The sequence below is a fragment of the Poromitra crassiceps genome (assembly GCF_964638095.1).
Source record: "Poromitra crassiceps genome assembly, chromosome: 5".
Classification (NCBI taxonomy): Eukaryota; Metazoa; Chordata; class Actinopteri; order Beryciformes; family Melamphaidae; genus Poromitra; species Poromitra crassiceps.
This window is the reverse complement of record NC_139642.1, coordinates 34,172,598-34,193,675: the sequence shown is the minus strand read 5'-3', so window position 1 is coordinate 34,193,675 and position 21,078 is coordinate 34,172,598. Positions and strand designations below refer to the sequence as shown.

General features: G+C 44.3%; 1 protein-coding gene across 1 annotated transcript in view; it reads left to right on the top strand.

The window, feature by feature from the left end:
• The window catches only part of gramd1bb (GRAM domain containing 1Bb), a gene marked incomplete at both ends in the record, with an annotated part of 100,118 nt that overhangs the window by 7,418 nt on the left and 71,622 nt on the right, over positions 1-21,078 (top strand). Inside the window, 2 exons of the mRNA XM_083637056.1 lie at positions 198-275; positions 5,334-5,360. Of these exons, the coding sequence (XP_083493182.1) occupies positions 198-275; positions 5,334-5,360 (105 nt within the window). The remainder of the gene's footprint in view (positions 1-197; positions 276-5,333; positions 5,361-21,078) is intronic.

The following is a 21,078-nucleotide window of genomic DNA, read 5'->3' as shown; positions in this document are numbered from 1 at the left end:
GATTGGTTCAGAGAACCATGCGTTGATTGGTTCAGAGAACCATGCTTTGATTGGTTCAGAGAACCATGCTTTGATTGGTTCAGAGAACCATGCTGTGGTTGGTTCAGAGAACCATGCTTTGATTGGTTCAGAGAACCATGCTGTGGTTGGTTCAGAGAACCATGCTTTGATTGACACCTCTACCCTCTTTCATGCAGCAGCCAGCAGAGCAGCCAGCAAAGCAGTCATGATGACGACTCCACTCGCTTCCTGACTCCCTTCATCCGAGAGGAGAGGTGAGCTGTGTGTGTGTGTGTGTGTGTGCACACGCGCGTGCGTGCGTGTGTGTGTTCTCAGCATGGGCTTCATTCATAAATAAGGGTTTTCCATCTGTTTTCCAGTTGTGATATGATGAAAATTTTAACCAGCATCAGAGCGTTACATTGATTGCCGCCAATATTATCCAGTAGTAGTATTTTGACATCGGTATCATTTGAGAGATGCTGGAGATATGTTCAAAATGTTAATTTCTTTATCATATTATTTTTTTGTAATTATTGTATGGTGTAATTAACTCATTGAGTGCCAGCCACTTTTGGAGAACGGACGCTCCCAGTGCCAGAGTTTCAGAGCGTTTTCAGTGATTTCTCGAGGCCCACAGAATATTGTGTGATATTACTATGTAAACACTGAACACGCACAAAGAACGATGAGACTCTATTATATCAGCAGCAAAAAAAAGTTTATTGATATCATTTTCCGTTCTTTAGTTATCAGCCGGAGAAGATAGGTCAAAAACAGCAAAAACAGGCGTTTCCATTTAGAAGCTGAGATAATCAGCCTTTTGTGAAATGAAGCATTTCAAGCACATCACTGACTCTGAAGCTAATATTTTCTGATGCAATGACACCTCAAAAATAATTTCCTTCAATAAAAGAGCGAAAACAAAGGAATCTTGTTTGGCAAAATAATATTTTTTAGCTGCAACCAGCAGCGCTGGCCCCTGCGTGCGCAGACCCTACACCTTCTTGCTGGTCTTGATTTACTGCTGGTGGGCATCAGATATTCTTGTTTGCCTGTCTCTGTCCATCGAGCCTGCTGTCTGGGTCTGTTTACTGTCAATGGTTGTATGCTGCTCTGCGTGCCCCACCCCCCTCCTCCTCCTCCGTGGGAGTGTCTGGTGGCTCTCTGCTGCACGTTTGCTCTGTACTGAAAAGTCCGCTGCACCCAGCTTTTTCACAGCGTGTCGCCGGCTCCCAGCTGAGAATAATGTAACTTTTCAGAAAGACGCTGGTGTCAGGAACTAAATCATATGGATGGGCTATCGCAGCGGACACGGAGGGGCTCAATTGTGGCAGCAGATTGGCTGCTGCAGGCACAGCTAACGTTATGCTTCATGCATATCGATGCATACAGATGCGATTTCCGTTTCCCCATGACGACTTCTCTGTTTTTTCCTCGCCTTTCTGTAATCTGGAGAGCACTGTCGCCACCTAATGGGTCTGTAAAATAGCTTTTACACATTCAACATCCACCATACTTTCACAGGAGATGGATCAGGCTTTAATCCACGTCCCACCGTCAAAAAACGCAATTGACGACTTTAGTCGTCATTAGCACTGAACGTTACTATTTGAATTGACGACTATAGTCGTCATTGGCACTCAATGAGTTAAGGGTCAAGTCAAAGCACATGTTTGAGGCCTTATGTGTCTGTCCATGTGCTTGTGTTATCTCCTTGAAGTTGTTGATTGAAGTTTGACCCCAAAGAAGTCAGATCAATGTTAGTGTCTGTATGGATCTTGTTTGTTTGTTTGTTTGTTTGTTTGTTTGTTTGTTTGTTTTTCATAGTGCAAAAAGCCACTTTGGGGAAATTCGAGGGCAAAATGTGCTATTTTTTTCTCCACATTGTGACATGTGAACAGTAAAAATAAGCAACAACAACCACAAACAAAAGCTCAGCTCACATCTTGAATCTATCTGTTCCTTGTATTCTCCACTAGAGGGCAGTTCTTCATTTCTGATGTGCAAAACTGTTCACCATCACCTTCTCTTTCCATGGTGGGTCATGGTCAGACAAAAGCTGATGTTGCTGTCAGTTTTGTGGCTTTTGTCGAGCAACTTGTTCTTGTGACGTTACAATTTTGCCTTCGCCCATCACAGTTTGCCCTGGAGGAGATGTATTCTGTGTGAAATTAATTCCAATGGAGGGTTGTAAATCTGCCACCAGGCAGCACCTGTCACGGGCTGACATGGTGACATGGTTTGTTCTTGCTGTCAGTGACAGTGATGAGGGTTAGGATGTTAAAAGCATAGAAGAGGTTTGAGCTCTTGACTCAAGGTGAAAATAATTGGTGCGGGGGGCTAAGAATATTGAAAAGGGCATGTGTAGGCTACTGTCAAAAAGTCCTTCTCTGTCAATAGGTGCAGTAGGCCCTTTTTTTTTTACCTATCCCGAGGGCTCATTTTTAAAGATAGAGTGAAGTCTCATTTGGTCTCATTTGAAATTAGAAGATTTAAGGGATCCATTGGTACCATGTCATGCTAGCTTGTCGGGAAGGCTAAATCATGCTCCAAACTAAGTTAGGCAAAATGTTGGCGTGGGAAAAACTGGCATGGCCATTTTCAAAGGGGTTCCCTTAACCTCTCACCTAAAGCTATCTGAATGAGAACGTGTTCTATTGGTACGCCTTCTACAGACATGCCCACTTTATGCAAAATCCCATGCAGTCTTTTTTCTCTGTTTTTCTTTATTTTTAGAATCAGCTCAGAAAACTAAGGCAATTAAGCAAATAGTGTTTTTATTAGTTTGTAAAATTATTTTAGATTTAGAATGTAAATTGTCGATCAAATATAATACATTTTCATGTAATGTACACACATAACATCAACATTTGTTTTTGGCCCACGGCCCTCCATCCAGATTGATTTTTGGCCCTTCATGCGAAAGAATTTGGGCACCTCTGCTGTAAACGGTATCTCTACCTCTCCATCCTCCACAGCTGAGTTTGAGTGAGAGGCCACAGCTGCTGCAGGCAGCAAAGCTAGCTTAGTATCACCTCTGTCTGTGCTCACAATATACAGCAGCAGCTACTGGAGCACCAGGGGGAGGCTGGGACACTAAATCAGATACGTGTGAGTGAGTGCGTGCGTGCGTGCGTGCGTGCGTGTGTGTGTGTGCGCGTGCGTGCGTGCGCGTGCATGTGTGTGCGTGCGTGCGCGCGCACGCATGTGTGTGTGTGTGTGCGCGTGCGTGTGTGTGTGTGTGTGTGTGTGCGTGCGCGCGTGTGTGTGTGCGTGTGCATGCTGGCCTGGCACCTGAGGTGAGGCTTCATATTTAATCCCTGAGGTGAAGGCAGTGTGGCCAGAGGGGAACTCAGCAGGCCATCTCTGGCTTCCAGTAGGAGGCAGGAAGAGCTTGTATCAGGCAAAGAGAACCACCTGCACCTGCGCACCTGTCACATTGGCCTGGAACACTGTTATGAAATATGAGGAGTCGATCAGTGTAAAGTACATTGCTGTTGTTTAAACTTTGAAAAATGCAGGGGTGTCTTTTTTCCCCCATGCACTTTCTACCTACCTCTGCCCTCCCTCGAAGTTTCAGGGTTGCTGTGACGGTAGAAAACTGAAGGCACTTCCAAAAACTGCAAACACTGAACTTTACAATTTGCAAAGCTGCAGTCTCTATTCAAGTGTATGTAAAGTCAGTGTATGTTTTTCATCATTTAACTCGGATTTCATTTTCTCTCAAGTTAGCACTTGAATGCAATGTTGTTTAGCAGCAGACAGCGTAATAGTTATGGCTGCAAATTGAAATCCATCTGATGTTGGAAATCCCAGATCTGGATCCCAACAACAATCTAGATCTTAAAAAGATTTAGAATTGTAAGAATTAGCACCCTACTTCACATACTTTATCATATCTCCCAACACATCATATTGAAGACTGACCTTTTTTTAATCAAGGCGAGAAATTAAAGGCATACACATTTTTTATATATAGCAAATCTCACGCTTTTGAGTTGATGCTAACCTCGTTGTACCAACTGTGAAACTCAAGCAATGTGCCAAAACATTATGCAATATTTGATGAATCTGGTATGTAAATAATTTCTGGGACTCACAGAGGTGAAACCATACAGCTGTCAGTGGAGGAAAGAGCCTATTTACCAAAACACTGGTCCATTCCTTTAAGCTCTGGAGGTATGGAAGTTTGAAATAGAAGATGCGTAGGAACCCTCTTTGTCGGTCCTCAAAATAACCGCCCACTTCGCTGTGTTTCCCTTCTGCTCTATACCTTCCCCTCTGTCCTGCACCCTCCCTGTGCACCGCTGTCTCTCTCTCTCTCTCTCTCTCTCTCTCTCTCCTCTCTCTCTCTCTCCCTCCCTCTCTCTCTCTCTCTCTCTCTCTCTCTCTCTCTCTCGCTCAGTGTCTCCATCTGCTTGAGTTAGGAAGGTTACCTTTTCAACCCTATGGGATTTCTTGCTGCTCTTCTCTTTGCTGTGCTGGTGCTGCTCGTGAGTGTCGGGTGTCTGCAGCAGCCGCGGGGCGAGCAGCGTTCTGTGGCCGGCTTTAGAGGGCACGGAATGTCATGTCTCCTCTGCAGGTAAAACAGCTGCACCGCTGTCTGTCTGGAGGAGCGTCTGTCTCTCTGTGCGTCTCTCTGTCTCTCTCTCTCTCTCGCTTTCGCCACTGCCATCTGTGTGCCTGTGTGTGCTGCTGCAGTCTTCTCGCTGTGCTGTGTGCAGCTGCATTTTCTCACACAGTGCCAGCGGGCTGTGCTGTGCTGTGCCACTAGAGGTGACTATATTTGCCTTGGCTCCGCATCTGTGGATCGTTCAGTCATATCTGGGGTGTAGGATTGAGTCGAGAGGGATGACGATGACGTTCAGAGGGAAGTTTGCACGTTTGCCGTCTTTTTCTGAGATGTGCATTTTAGGCTTCTGTCAGGTTGAACTCCTCCACGGTCACTGCAGGCGGGCATTGGGTAATATCCGTATAGGACGTTCCTCCTGAAGGTACAGAGTGATGCTCAGGTCTCCAAGCTGCCCCTGGTCACACTCTCTCTTTAAGCATGCGATTGTGAGCTGTGAGTAGTGGGCTCTTTACCCACTGCATTACCCACGCCATCGTTGGATCCATCCTATTCAGAAACCATAGTGACACTGCAGGCACGGAAATGTCAGCCTTCATTCCCGCTTGTCTATTAAAGGCATGTAAACTATTTTCCCCCCCTTCTTTTTGAAAATTCACTTCCTGTGTCCACTGCAGTCAAAACGGAAATTGACCTCAGTGGCGTTGAAGACGGCGTCCCATGACTGAATTCCTTCTCTCTCCTCTGTCTTCTCCTGCAGGTCTGACAGTGCAGCGGACAAGATCAGGTAACACACACACACGCTCTTTTACTACACACACACACTCCGGCCACGCTCCTCTCCTGCTGTGCAGGTGTGTGGGCACATATTGTGGGACGATGGGCTGGTGGAGCGGGGACACGCGGGGGGACCGGGGTCTGCTGTCACCCCACTAGCTCAGCTCCGCCCACCCTGCATGTGACACAGATCCGTGGCTTTGTGCGCCCCGCCAGGTGTCTGAATACGCTTTACATGTGCAGAGGCCGGCGCTGAATATAGTTGCAAAGCCATGGAATGTCATTGTTTGCTTTTACTGGACAAACAACATCAGCCACAGCAGCAGCAGACACAAACAGGGCTTTGTGAGTTGCTCAGTACTGTAGGGCGGTCAGTCTGTGAGCGAGCCAGCCGGCGGCAGGTCTGCGCTGAGGGTCTGTGGGCACTGAGGGTCTGTGGGCACTGAGGGTCTGTGGGCACGCTGGCTTTGTTCTGCAGGGTTTTGAAGGGAGACTCTGCTAGTCCTGAAGCAAAGGGACTGACAGGCTCAAACTGGTGAGTATTTCAGAGGGAGATGCACCGCTTGAGCTAAATGATACCAGTGGGATCTTTATCAATAACGGTTCTGCGCTCGTCCACTTGGTTGAAAGTTTACGTGTAAACTTGCAATCGGAGCCTACTGTTGAATAAGTGTTGTGCTGATGCTACTGAGTCTATTGAGTTGCAGCCACTTTTGCACAACCCAGACCTGTTTTCTCAAAGCTTAAAAAAATCCTTCTCTAACTCATCTGCTTATGTGAAGCTGTGAGAAATGCTATGCTCAGCATTATATGAGGTCATAGTCATGAAAGCTATTTGCTTTTTAGTGTGTGAGGGTGTGTGTGACGTGTGTGTGTGTGACGTGTGTGTGTGTGTGTGTGTGTGTATTGTGCACTGAGTGTGCAGAGAGTAATCAAGCGTGGAGGTGTTTGTCTGGCATTATATTCTGAGTGTATATTTTCGTGTGTGTGTGTGTGTGTGTGTGTGTGTGTGTGCGACTGTGCGTGCGTGCGCGTGCATGCGTGTGTGTGCGTGTTTCTCGTTTGTTATGCTTTGAGTGGTCAATCATGCGAGTGGCGAGACCAGGTTTGAACCACTAGGAGTCTCTGTCCCCCATCACATGACCAAGCGGTGGTTTACTGAAGCCAGTCTGTGTCTTCTCTATACATTGTGTGCAGGCATTGTCACCCTGCCTTTTCAAAATCAACAGCGTTTTTGCTTTGTAATTGTGTTGTAGCAGTGAGATGGGCATTTTCAGTTTGCTTCCATGTTCTGCCCTATTTGTGGCTGTAGAAGGTTGCAGCAGTAAAAGCTCATTTGGTTGGTTTAGTATGACGTATCTCTAACCACTGAGCCAATAAAAGGCACTTTGGTGCAACAGGGGCAGAAAGAGGGCTATTGCATCAAGTGAAGTGAGGAGGCTTTCTGTTTGAAGTGTTTGGTGTCGTCACCTCACATAGCTACTGTATCAAACATCACATCACAATGCTACACATGCATGGACATGCATACTGGACCTTTGATTTCACAATAGCTTTTAAGGTTTTGCGTTGTCTTTACTCGGTTCCTGGAATTGTTTTAATTTTTTATATACACCCCATGGCTGTATATGAATATTGTAAAATACCGGTAATATAATATACATATATATTGCTTAAACTTTAAGCTTTAAAGAGCCGTACTCCTTTCAACTTAGTACAAACCAGAAACCACACTATCACGAGTGTGTATCATGTGTATTGTTTCACTTTTGAAATAAAACAAACAAACAAACAAACATTTTTGGTCTGGTATCTGACCCAGGTGCAGGGCTCCAGACTAAGTTTTTACACTAGGTGCACTGCCACTGGTGCACCTTACTTTTTAATTTAGGTGCACCAGCACATCATTTAGGTGCACCCACATTTTTCACCATGCCTTTTGGCACAGTAATAATACATTTTAAGCGTTACCTTCTTTTTGTCATTTTGTATACATATTGGCAAATTATTAAATGATACGATCAAAGATTTTCATGTCAATAAACGCCTGTTAAAGTCACTATCACCAACCGAGTTAACACAGTGGGGATTGAGCCTATGGCCCACTGATGGAAGCCTTTGCATTTTAAGTATTGCAGCATTTATGAACTGGGTGTCTGTGATGTGATTATCACCTTACATTATGCTCCTAAGTTGAAAAAGTTAGGAGCACATTTAAGGACACAATGATTAATCTCTGATACATTCCAATTTAGTTTAATTGAATTAAAGTAGGCTAACATTCTCATGATGCACTATGAAGGTCTTACCAGATAAGAATGACTCGATAACCATTTATTTAGTCATCGTAGTTTGCCTAACATTATGTAATGGTGGTCATGATTGTGGACGTTCACGTTCATCATCATCATCATTATTTCCTTTATTTTACCAGGTAGAAATATTTTTAACGTTACTGTGTGATTAGTGACATATGCCACAGTGTGCTGTTTAATGATAGTCTCACTGTGCACTGCAGACAGTGAAAAACCGTAGCAGATAGCTGCTCTTAGATGGTCTAACATTAACAGACAGCATAGTCATATTGTCAACAACACATTTTAGTAGTCTCGGCTCCCAGACGTTTGGTGAGCTGCGCCACCAAACGTCTGGGAATTTCACTGTCAGAAACTGTGTCTCCGAGCCCGGCGAGAACCGCCGGCAGCAGACACGCCTACATTTATTATTAGAATTTTATTTGGTAGCGGCAATGCCATTTATCATAGTCCTAACACAGAGCATGAAGCTGATATGCTCCAAACAAAATTTATAGCTGTGGTTTATTTTACAATAATTTTTCCTACCCGGAAGTGGTCCGCTTGCTACTGTGAGTCATCAGCAGGCTCTGTAACGTTAGCCTCGGGAGTCGGGTTTATCGCTGGGGGAAAGACCTCTAGCCGCCGGGGCCGGATGAAACACGTCCTAGGTTATGTTTGTTTCTAAGTGATTAATATGTTTCTCCGCAAATGCGACGATGTTTTGCGAGACACCGGTTCTGCATGAGAACTGCCCCCAGAAAGCAGGCTCGCCCACAACACTCATGATTGGTTCTCCGATGCAAGGCTTCCAACAGCGCCACCTAACGTTATGCAAAGATTTAAATAGTAATATTCTCAGTCTTACAGGAGTGAAACGGATTAAGACTGAGGGCTGAGTCTACATTTTAGCGATCTTGAATTACATGTTGCAACGTTAGTAATCCCAGAATTGGCTTGATAGTTAGCTAGCATCCCGCTAGCGATGCTAACATTAGACGCTAAGATGTCATTGTCATGCCAGCCAACCTAACGTTAATCAGAACTCGTCTGCTGAAGCCGTAGCTTTGTCTTCCGCGTACAAAACCACCATCTGACACATTTTAATTCCATCTGTTGTTTGTGACTCCGATTCCGGTATGAGTGAGTCTGGCCGCACACCAGTAATCACCTGGATGGCTGGCTGCGGACTGTCCTGTGTTCTACTAACGATAAGGACGATACGACTTTCAGTCGGATTTTCTAAGTAAAACGATTCCGCCCAAGTCTAAAGCACTCAGAAGGGGGGTACGGTGGTGCAGTGGTAAGCACTATCGCCTCACAGCTCGAAGGTCGTCGGTTCGATTCCCACCTGGGACGAGGTGAACGCTGAAGGAATGCGTGCCCGTCCGCATGTCCTCGAGTGCCCACCGCCCGGGTGGGGTCGGCAAAAGGGCCTTTCTGTGTGGAGTTTGCATGTTCTCCCTGTGCCTCCCGGGGGTTTCCTTCATATAGGAACCCCCTTCACAAAAACATGCAATATCCTGGTTGCTAATGTGGTTCCTCCTCTGGTCGTTAAGGGCGCCTGTTCAGAGGGAGGGGAACTGGTTGGAATAGCGTGAACCTCCCACGTGCTATGTCCTACCGGTGAAGCTTCCTCTGTCAGGTGAAAAGAAGCGGCTGGCTGACTGCCCATGTCTTGGAGGAAGCATGGAGCCAGTCTCGGCTCTCCCCAGATCAGCAGAGGATGGAGTAGCAACCAGGATTGAGAAATCAAGTGAGCACTAATGGGGGATAAAATGGGATAAAAAAAAATCGGGGGAAAAAAAAAAAAAGGTATTGAATTTAAATTCAGGATTCCTGCATATAGCCTGATTTCACACACCAGCCAAATAATAGTCATTTGACTCAGGGTTATCAGTTTATCTACCAGGCAGGAAGAGGTTCTATAGGCCCTTTTCACAGTCGCCATTTTGTGTCGAAAAGGCAGGATAAACACAGGTGCAAGCAAAACAGTAATGAGGGTTTCCAACTTCCATGATCGGAAGTTGTGTTTATCCTGCATTTTCAACACAAAATGGCCACTGTGAAAAGGGTCCATTGTATTCTGTGGCTGGTAAAATAATTATTGTGAGTTTTTGACTCTCATGTAGTCATGCTGCTCAGATTCAATTGCACAGGCCTGGTTTGTAGTTTTTAGTCTTCCTTCCTTGTTCGACTGTCCGCATTGCTCTCGCGCCTCTCAGTTGCTGGATCATCGATCCTTTTTTGTCTGTGTTTTGAGGCATTAGCTTCGTTGGTGGACGTCAGCATAATCTGATCTTACTTTACTTTGTTCAGGAGCCCCAGAAAAGGCAGGGATCCTAAATAACGAGGAAATGATATGCAGAAAAAGGTTGAGTTCCCTGTTTATTGTCCCTGATGACTTTCAGACAAGGAGAGGTCGTTTTAAGATGAATCTCTTTCCTCTGTGTTGGGGGTAGTTGTATGCAATTGTATAGACGGTTTTAATTTGACAACAAAAACATTCTAAATTGAACCCCCGCTCACTTCCTGTTGCATTGTTTGCTATGGACATAAAAGAAAAAAAAAACATTCAAGTGCAGGACTGACCATTCCTTGAAAACCGTCTATACAGCTGAGCGGCGAAAACAAAAGTAACGATGTCAAGTGAATATTTCTGCAGTTTGCCGAATGCTGAGAAAAAGGAAGTGCTGTGGGGTTGCACTCTGTTGAAAACCGTCTATACATTTTGTTTTTGATGCATGCAATTAAATTAATTTCATTGTATCCCTGTGTATGCATATTTTAAATAGCTAAATATTTTTAAATGAATCTTTGGCCTGATATTTCAACAAATTTAATTTGCTCAATTCAATGGGTTCAGATTAGTTTCAAGCGCTTGTGGTGTTTGTTCTGCAATCTCTTGATCTTAATTTGTTATGTAACTGTTATATCATATTACATAAGGTCACCTTTCCACCTTATGGAATATAACACCGGTGGGACGGTCTTATCATTTTTGCTGTTTTCTGTCTAATCTCGTTTAGATTTATTAGTGCTATCTGATTCCACTGGCTGACCTTCACTAATGCTTCCTGCTGGGCCGCTCCAGCGCCCAAGATAATGAGTGAAAAAGCAAATGGTTGGTATGATGGTGAGGTAATAGCGATTCACCATAGTCATTATGGTGAATCTGGGTCAGGGCCAGGGTACTTATATCTGGGAGATGTTATGAGGTCATGCCGCTGAAATCCCTTCTCAATATTCTTGCGAGTGTGTGTGTGTGTGTGTGTGTGTGTGTGTGTGTGTGTGTGTGTGTGCGCGGAAAGTATGGGCGTGCGTCTGTGCGTGCCATCAGATGAATCGCTGATGCATCGTGGGGCTGTGGCGGAGAGAGCAGCGAACACATGCCTCCTAGCTGCTAGAGCAGAGAGGAGGAGAGAGGAGGAGGAGAGACGGAGAGAGGCCAGCAGGGGAGGGAGGCTGATAGAGAGGGGAGAGAGGCGGGCAGGGGAGGGAGGCTGATAGAGAGGGGAGAGAGGCGGGCAGGGGAGGGAGGCTGATAGAGAGGGGAGAGAGGCGGGCAGGGGAGGGAGGCTGATAGCGAGCGGAGAGGAGGAGAGAGGTGAGGGACCACCCTTATCGAGCAGAGCCGCTCCCGGAGAGCCTACCGAAGAGACCTTCCCACACACACACCATAGCCGGCCGGCCAATCAGAACGCTCGCATTCTTGACCCATCCTCCCCTCGTACAACTGCTCATCCGCGGCTGAGAGAAGCAGATGTGAGGTGATGCTGGACGAAGGGATCCGGCTGGAAGCCACCTGAACAGGAAACTCTAAACTCTCAGCACCCTGCGGGAATACAGGACATAAAGAAATGGCTTCGATATTCTAGCGTGCTGTGAAGATGTCAGGGGAATGGACAGAATACTGCTTTAGATATAATGCTGTTCTATCAAGATGGTGACATCTGTGGCTTTTGATCTATCCGGGCTTTTCAGGTTCAAATGTGCTTTCTGTATTGCCTCTGCTTGTAGTTTTCATTTTGAAGGCTGGTGCGATTTTTGTTTTTCTTGAACTGATTTTGGATGTCCTGTGTGAGGGAGAAGGACAAGGTGATTTTGGATGTCCTGTGTGATTTTGGATGTCCTGTGTGAGGGAGAAGGACAAGGTGATTTTGGATGTCCTGTGTGATTTTGGATGTCCTGTGTGAGGGAGAAGGACAAGGTGATTTTGGATGTCCTGTGTGAGGGAGAAGGACAAGGTGATTTTGTGTGGCTTGGAGACGATGACAAAGCATGCTGGGCAAGTGGCAATGTGACAGCGAAACAGTGGGACAGTGACTGAAGAGAGGCCATGAGAGCCAGGAGTGAGGCCAGGATGTTGTCTGCGTGTTCATCATGCACAAGCATAAGGTCAGCTCTGATTTCTATTCTTTTCTTTATATTCTCATCACATAGGCTTGAGTTTGGTCGAACAGCAGAAGAATAGACATGCATTACAGGATGAGTTATATGCAGGTAATATGGACAGTCATGTGCCATTCATAATTAATACTTGGTGTGTGTGTGTGTGTGTGTGTGTGTGTGTGTGTGTATATATATATATATATATGTGATCAACCGCTTATACCGATCAAAAAGCTTTGTCCTGAATCATTCCTATACACATGCTGTTTAAATAATTTGCTTATAGTGATCAATACTCCGCTTACAGTGATCATTTTGGGCCTTGTCACACGTGAGAACAATGGAAAAAATGTTTAAAACTACAGTCATTTTATTATTTTTAACTTACAAACTGCCAAAAATGAGCCAACGAGATACAGCAGCTATACTCTGTGCATGTCTGTCTATATATCGAGAGATCACGGCTGTCTGCCTGTCAGTCTGTGGAGAGATGGTGGCATCTCTGTCTATGCGAGGCCACTGTGTTTGAAACAGCTGGATGTCTAACTTACTGTATGTATTTTTTAAAGTCAATAACATTCATTAGGCTAAATAATGGAGCTGTCAGTTTCATTACCTTATATGTACCGTATTCATGTAATAAATATACAAATGTCAATTAGATGGTAATCTACACGAGAAATAAAGAAAAAGAAAATAAATCGGTTATAATGATAATCTGCTTATAGTGATCAATTTGACCCGTCCCAAGGTGATCACTATAGATGGTTTTCATGGAATTGTGTTGCTATGGGAACAGTTTGAACCCTAGCTTATTTCCTGTCAGCTATTGTATTAGCAAACATTGCAACAGGAAGTAAGCTAGGGGCAATTTTGAATGTTTATGTTGTCAAATTAACGTCTATAAGAGGAGTGCACTGTATATATATATATATATATATATATATCAGTGGCAGCTCCTGAGCTTGAAAGCAAGGGAGGACTTTGGGCGTTTTTTTATTTTTTATTTAGAGGAATATCTCATTTTAATTTAGCATTAGGATTAGACTGTTGTGATGTCATTATTCAGTTTTAACCATCAATAATTGTTCATTTTCTCATTATTTCATTTCTCAGAGTAAATACTTGATAAAGTATCAGTAAATACTGACTTATTCATAGCTTTCAAGGGGCGTTACGTGCTGCCGGGAACGCCCACCTGGCGGTCAAAAAACAAACTTGTTCATGTTCAAGTAACGTTACAATAATGATTAAAATACCCCGTTAACGTTACTTGAGCTTACCTTTGTTTGATGAAATGTTGGCCGCAAAGACGTGTGTACTTTGATGGTAGCCATTTGCCCTCCCCAGCGACTGAACCACGTCTAATCGCACAAATCCACAACCTCCTCCTGTCTGAGTTTTCTTTCTCCGACGGCATTCTGTAAAAGCACAAGCCAGGCGTGTCTCCTCATCGGTTAGTGCAACCGATAGCACAACAGGTATCCGGCATTTCGGCTGAACAAACACAGCGTGAGAAACTAGTGACTCGGCAAGTTTTTTTTTGACCGCCAGGTGGGCGTTCCCGGCAGCACGTAACGCCCCTTGAAAGCTATGAATAGTGACAATATCACAGCCTGAAATCACTAAGGCAGTAAGCTCCTTGGGAAGATAGACTACAGTAGCATTCTGCACTGGCCAGACTGGGTGTCCAACTAGCTGCTAGTTTACAAAAGACAGTTGTTTTTGACAAGTATTGAGATAGCTGCTAGCTTCTGGCTGTCAGGTTGGCTGCCAAGATGCTCTAGCTAGCTAATAGACATCACAGTAAGATTGTCAACAATACATTTTAGCTCACTTAAATTCCATGCTGGGTAATGCTCCCAGAATCTGGTTTAGCAAAAGCCTGTATGTTAGCTCGCGATGCTAACGTAATTGGAACTGCTAATAACGTTAGCATCGCGAGCTAACTAGCGTTAGCGCGCTACTTATCAAACCAGGCTTCTTCCTTTTTTAGCGCAGCCAGCTAGCCAGCTAGCCAGCTAGTAGGCAGCCAGATCACTTGTCTGCTGCAGTTGAAAGTAGCTGTATCTTCCACATACAAACCATAGTCTGACACATTTAATCCCATTAAATTATGACCACTGACCAGAGAGCCAACGCTACTGTAGCTCTGATGACTGGATGCAGCGGCAGTCCTGAGCCCTGCCCGCCTGCCTGAGTCTGGTTCTCATTGGTCAGGGCTGATGTCAATCATTGCAGGGAGGCATTCCTACAAGGCCTGCATGCCTCCACTGTTGCGCAATCTTATCTGTTTAGCCAATCATAGGTTAGCATGAAAAATACTGAAGCACATACACACACATGACACACGGCATAAGACCCTGCCCATGGACCGTGCCCCTGAGGAGCAGGGGGCGGGGCAGTCCTCCCTTTCCACCCTTTCCTTCCCTGGCCTGCAGGTGTCACCATTAAAGCATTTTCAATAATGAAATTAGTTCAAAGCGGAGAGAAAATATATTTTGGTTTATTTATTAAAATATAAAAACTCTCCCTTTTCTTCTCAAAAAAGAAGGGAGGGGGCTCCTCCCTTGCCTCAGACCCCACGAGACCCCGCCCATCCAAGCCATTAGGCAGGCGAGATGTCTCCCCTCGTCTGTAACGACCATAGTCTGAAATAAACCTAGTAGATTGTCGTGCTCTTGTTTCCACGGGCAGAACATATCGCTAGTTAATCAATGCATAGCCTACAAATGGATCTCGCTCTGAATGTGCGCATATCATCATGTCTGTCATTTCAGCTCTGTACTCACTCTGACAATCTGTCTTCTGTTGTGAAACAATTTATCCCAACTGGCATGTGTTATATGCTAAAGAGTAACGTTAACTTGATACTTTTCAATCGTCAATTAACGCCGCTCAACCTTCTACATGCGGTGCGGTCGGAGACTTAATTGAAGAGGATGACAATTAAATGTAGCCTACGTACTACACAGATAGCTAAGATAGCCTAATACACAATACACAGCGCATTGCCTGCATGACTTATTTAAATAGATTCTATAGCATATTTTTCTTTTACCATGCAACAAAAGTTTTTTTTGGGGGGGGGGGGGGGGGGTAAAGGAAACTTTTTTTAACTGATTAACTGATAGTATTAATCGGTTAACGTTTAAACGGTTGGTTATCGGTTAAACGGTTATCGGTTCAATAGAATGAGATACTGTACATGAGATACTTAGAGCCAGGCAAGTATTCCAATGTCACTTTATTTGACCTTTCTTTAATTCTCTGATCTAATACTATCTGGATCGTCTTGATGTAAGCCACCACGTGGTACTGTACAGTATGCACAAGTTAACACAAAGGTTCAGATACATTTTTGCACATAGCATATGATCCAGGTTTGATCTTTTGGTTATCTGGTGATTATCTTGAAAATAGTTTTCTGGTGATAATTGCCAGGTTCCCTTCACTGGATCACATGATCAGGGACCACCCTAGTTTGCAGCTCTACGCTTTCCTGTATGACCGCTTTGCCAAGAAAATAAAAGCGGCTTTGGCCATAAAATGGCTTTTAAATGTCAATGTGTTTTCCTTTCTCCACCCCCCCAAACAAATTTGAAGCACTGATTGGGAATTGTGGACTATTAAATAGTGTGTAGCTATTCCTCATCACAAACACTAGCTGCTTGATGATTTTAACTGAAAATACTATAACCTCGCAACTTTTGCAGCCCATCAGATCTGAGTATGTATCTATTTTACTCCACATTGATGGGGTAAACCAGTTTTACACCTACAAAATAATGCCAACATGCATATTTAGCTAACTTCTCTATTTATCACAGCACTGTCACACACACACACACACACACACACACACACACACACACACACACACACACACACACACACACACACACACACACACACACACACACACACGAGAGAGACTGAGGGAGAGGGAGAGAGGAGAGGGAGAGGGAGAGAGAGACATTGCGTCTGCGCCAACAGGGCAGGCGAGGCCACGCAGCAGCCGAGCTGCGGACGAGGCCGCGCAGCGCCGAGCTGCATATGCGAGCTGCAGGGCCAGCCCGGCGAGCTGCAGGGCCAGCCTAGGAATCGAGCGTGCATAGCGCGCGAGATGCCTATAGTTAAATTAAAAAGCCGAAAGATGTCTCCACAACTCCATGCAGTAATCCACGTTGTTGTTGTGGCAAGGCTGTCATTTTGTTTGCTTCGTGTTGAGCCTACAGGCCAGGTCTGAACGTTTGCTGTGGCTCCTCAGCATTCAGTTAGCTTATTGAGACGCACCGGCAGCTTTTGCTTTCTTCAGCAGTTCATTCAAACAGGGCAGTGAGTCATAATGATTGATACACGCTAACGTACAGTATGTGCCTTAACCTGATTCACAGAGAGCCAGGGCATGGTGGACTAAATCACTGCATGTCAGTGTTCCTCTAACACACACACACGCACGCGCACACACACACACACACACACACACACACACACACACACACACACACACACACACACGCGCACACTTTTGAATACAGGGGATTTTCCAGCTGGCTATTGGGCCTTCTAAATCTCCACTGTGTTCTGTGCTCCCCAGGTCCATTAGGGATAATTTGGTGAGATTGATTGTGGCTGTCGGCTGGGGTTGAAGCGAGTCCCAGGGCTGCTTTAAGTTACCTCACCCCCCCGCCAGCTCATTTTGTGCTCTCCTTGCATAACTTTCCCCTTCGCTCATGAATGGTGAATGATAGCCGTTAATGATGGCATGAAGTGCTATTAGCTCAAGCCCACCTTGGTTCATTAGTTGTGTCAGGTAATGAGACAATGAAAGGATAGTTCATTTATGCTTAATGAGAGGGAAAGGATTGCCTCAGTCTGTATTGACTTTTCTAAGTCTTCTTAGAAATGGGGATGGAAACAAAATCATGGATTTGGTATGTTCCAATCCACACTCTACAGTACAGTGTAGTTCAGGATCAGACACTGACTGTTTATTAAAGATGTGGCTGTAATAATGATTGTAATTATAATTGATAAAAACAGTCAACCTCTACATGTACTGTATTTTGACTTGGTTTTGACTTGGTTTGAATTGCCAAAGTTGTATAGTCAGAGTTATTGTTAAACATTATGTGAAAGCAGACAAACCTCTAGCCATGGATTACTGTAATACAAGCCTGCTATTTACAGTCTACAGTATGACATTTTGAAAAATCTCTCATCTGAAAACTTGAGACGGGAAAAACGGGACGTATGGTTCTTCATCAGCAGATGCATTTTTTGGGGGGTAAACTGATTGGAGCCATTTAATCTATTCGTTTTCACTGAAGTTTACAAGTCAGTTGAAATTAAGGTGAGCTATTTTAAGATTTTTGCCCATTTGAAGTCATGTTCCATCACGGCCTGTATTTTGGGCCAGCTGTTGACATCCCATATGGAAGGTGATTTATGAAGTAGTTCAGCGTGACAGACAGTCTGTCAGTCACTGGCACACCCACGCCACTTACTGCAATTGAGAAAGGTTTCATGCCAGGTGGACATCTGCCTCCCTGCAGAGTTCTACATGAAGATGTGCCATGCACATATGCCATTTAATGGCTCACAGACTAAATTTAGAGCTGTCTTTTGGCCTTCAGTGATGATCCTCCCAGCCAGGTCTGTCCAGGTATCTCCACATAACCTGAGCTGAGTTTGACACTGCTGTCTCCACAGCCCCAGGCCTGGAATTAAGTCATTTTTAGGGCAAGGCTACTTTAGCCCTCGATAAATACAAATTTATTGGGGCATTGCAGCCAAAATGTAGGCCAAAACCAATGGTTATTCAAATCCTTTTTACAGTCATTTTTCCTCAACAAAATAAATATCCTAAATAGAGAAATGAAGTGCTGCAGTATGATACAGACCATAATATGTGCACACAGTTAGCGATGGCTTCTCTCTCCCTCTCAGTTTAATTGATAATTAACTGTTAATGTTAACATGTGGGAGAAGTCTCACGCTGCTGTCGATGTCCAGCGTGATGATGGAGTCATTGGGAAACGTGAGTTTGTTTATTTGCTGTATCACACATGTAGTTTAAGGAAATCTGCTTTATTTTAACGGCATAACGACCAGTTCAAAATAGGGCATGCCAAACTGGCCTTGTGGATAGTTAATTTTAGAAGTGGCACCCACGACACTGGCCTTTTGGCCTTGGCACAGTTCCTGCCCTGCAGTCTATATTATGAATGCTAATCCATTTGTCAGTTGTCCAAAGTCCATTAAATGTACTGGATTATTACTATAGCATTGGAGGTATGGAAGATAATGAAGATGGAGCTTGTTCAATAAAATAGTTCCGTTTATTATAGTCAAAGTAGAACCAATCACAGCCGGGGGTCATATTGTTATACAGTTATATTTGATTCCAATATTGTGTTCCATTATGTACTAAAACTAACTTTGCATAGAAACTATTCACACTTTCCTAAGATGTAACGGTGCTCTGTGCAGCACTAAAGGGGCACTGCATGGTTCTTCCATAGTGCCTTACTGCTCATCTGAACAGTCTGCATGTCTGCATTCGTCAGACCTTCGTCACTGACGGGGCCACAGATGACGTAATTCACATATGTTCCTCAGTGAAGCAGTCCCGCTGATCACTGTAATCACTGTAAATGCCTGTATTCCGCCCCCTCAGCAAGCCAACATTTAACACTTGAAAGAAATGCAAACAAGCGCCCATGTCCACAGGGATGTGCCACCAATAGTTCGGAGGAGGAGATCCATCTGTCAAATCCTTTCAACCAGAACGGAATGATTGTGCTACACTGAACACTGCAGAACTTCTGAGAATTAACACTCAACTCCAAAACATAATGGTCTAAATGTGGTCTTAAGATAACCCTCTGCCAGGTTGCCTTTCTTTAACGTATTTGTCTTTTATGGAAGGCCTTTACAGGTTTCATAAATCAAGTAGTGTAATCTGTATTCTATCTCTCCTGGATGGCTCTCCTCCCTCGCAGGGATGATCGATATCCCCCTCTAGCTGGTCCAAAGGGGCCATGGATTATTCTTACTCAGGCTGTCTATCCACCTCCTGGCCCTCGCCCTTCTGGGGCACAGAATGAAGCAGCGATAGGGTCAATGTCAGCTCACCTCCACTTTCTAAGTCCCTGTAGACTCTTGTATACATTTAAAGCTATTGGCATTCTGCAACACAGCAGGGGAAGCAGGGGGGACCTGGCTAAATTAATCACTTCATGTTCTTTAGGAAATTCCTCAGTTAACCAGTTTATCTTGGCGAGAAAATATTAATTGGTTCACTGTCATGAGCATAAAGTCTCCAGAAGGTGTTGCCGAGCCAAAAGAGCCTCCTCAAGAGGTGCTGGGAAGCACACTCAGGATACAAGGAGTGGGAAGCACTGAGTCTGACTAGAGAGGCAAATGCATTATCGTGTGCTGCAGAGAATATGAATTGATTGAATAGATGGAGGAGTGGTTGAGGGCCTCTGATCACAGTGATTCATGGTAGATGCGGGGGCGCTCCATGTTGACTCACCAGCGGTGGCAGTAAAGGGAAGAGAGACTGCACTCAATTCGTAGTATTTGTGCCATAATTCTTAGTGTTTGTTTACAGTAAACCTGCCTGGAATATTCAAGTGCCACAACATTTATACACCCACAGGAAATTATTTTATACTCAGTTGAGGGCATATCACTCCAAGCCTAGCCTCACCCGTTGGAGCAGTTTATTCAAATTCTGGAGCTTTTGCTAGTTTGATTTGTTTCATTTGGGCAGGTGCAGGAAACACAAGGGATTGTTTAAGGAGCAGGACGTTGACATTTGATAGTCAGTAGTTCCTCATGGAAAGCCTCACATATGGACAAACGATATGGACAAAATCAAATATCACAGTATTTTTGACCAAATACTTCAATATTAATATTGCAACAATATTGTAGGGATGGTTATTGGTGCTTTCACAATGACAGTTTCATCAGTAATGTCGATATAATGACTACGTGGGTGAAGGCAAGTAATAAAACAGCTAGAACAGTCTGGTAAGTTCAGAAAATACATCACTTACTGTAACACAGCCTTTCAAACCAGGGAAAGACAACACTTATGCCATATTACGATATCCAAAATTTAAGACGATATCTCGTCTCATATTATGATAGTGATATACTGTAATATCTATATATTGCCCAGCCCCAGCACACCACAGTCTGGAGTGGTGCTCATATCCAGCTCTTTCAGCTGCAATTTCCTGACATGAAAAGCATAGATGGTAAATTGAGGCAAAGACCACAGGCAAGTCCATCTTGCTTAGGTAGAGGCAATAAAAATGATTTTCTCATAAACTCATGAGTTTACGAGAGTCCCTTACAAAATCCATTTGAGTGCCTTCCCTCTGTTGAAATATCTCAACATTACAGTATAGTAGAGATGCGCGGATGAGCTTTTATGCCACCTTTTATCTGCATGTATGCATGAAAGATCCGCCCGCCATAAATCTACACAAATTATTTCCTACTATTTCCACCACCCGCCGTGCACCCGACATTTCACAACGCTATAAAGGAGCGAGTCTCGCTTAGGCTACTTACGGTTTCTGCTGCCGTCGGTGCGATAGCTGCAGTCCAGCAGACTCCAAATAAACTTCCATGCTGTATGTCCAGCACTTGCCCTCATGTAGCTTACTAGGCTAACGAATGCTATAGCTTTAAGTTTAGTTTTGGATTCAGTGGATTGGCCTCATTGTATGGGAAAATACGAATGCGTCTTCTCTTTCCAATGTGTCTTCAGCAGAGTCCCCTGTGTGTGAGGTTGTGGTGAAATCATTGACCATATATGGAGCAAGAGAGGAGAAATATACCTTCACGTAGTGCATGGCTCTTGTTTACCACTGTCTTGGGTACTTCGGGGGTCCTGCTATCACACAATAGACGGCTAACATTCTGCCTGACGAAAAATGAAGCTTAAAATACATTCATAGACTAGAGAACGTAATTATATTAATTTTCCTCATTAATGATACATCATTTCACTCACCC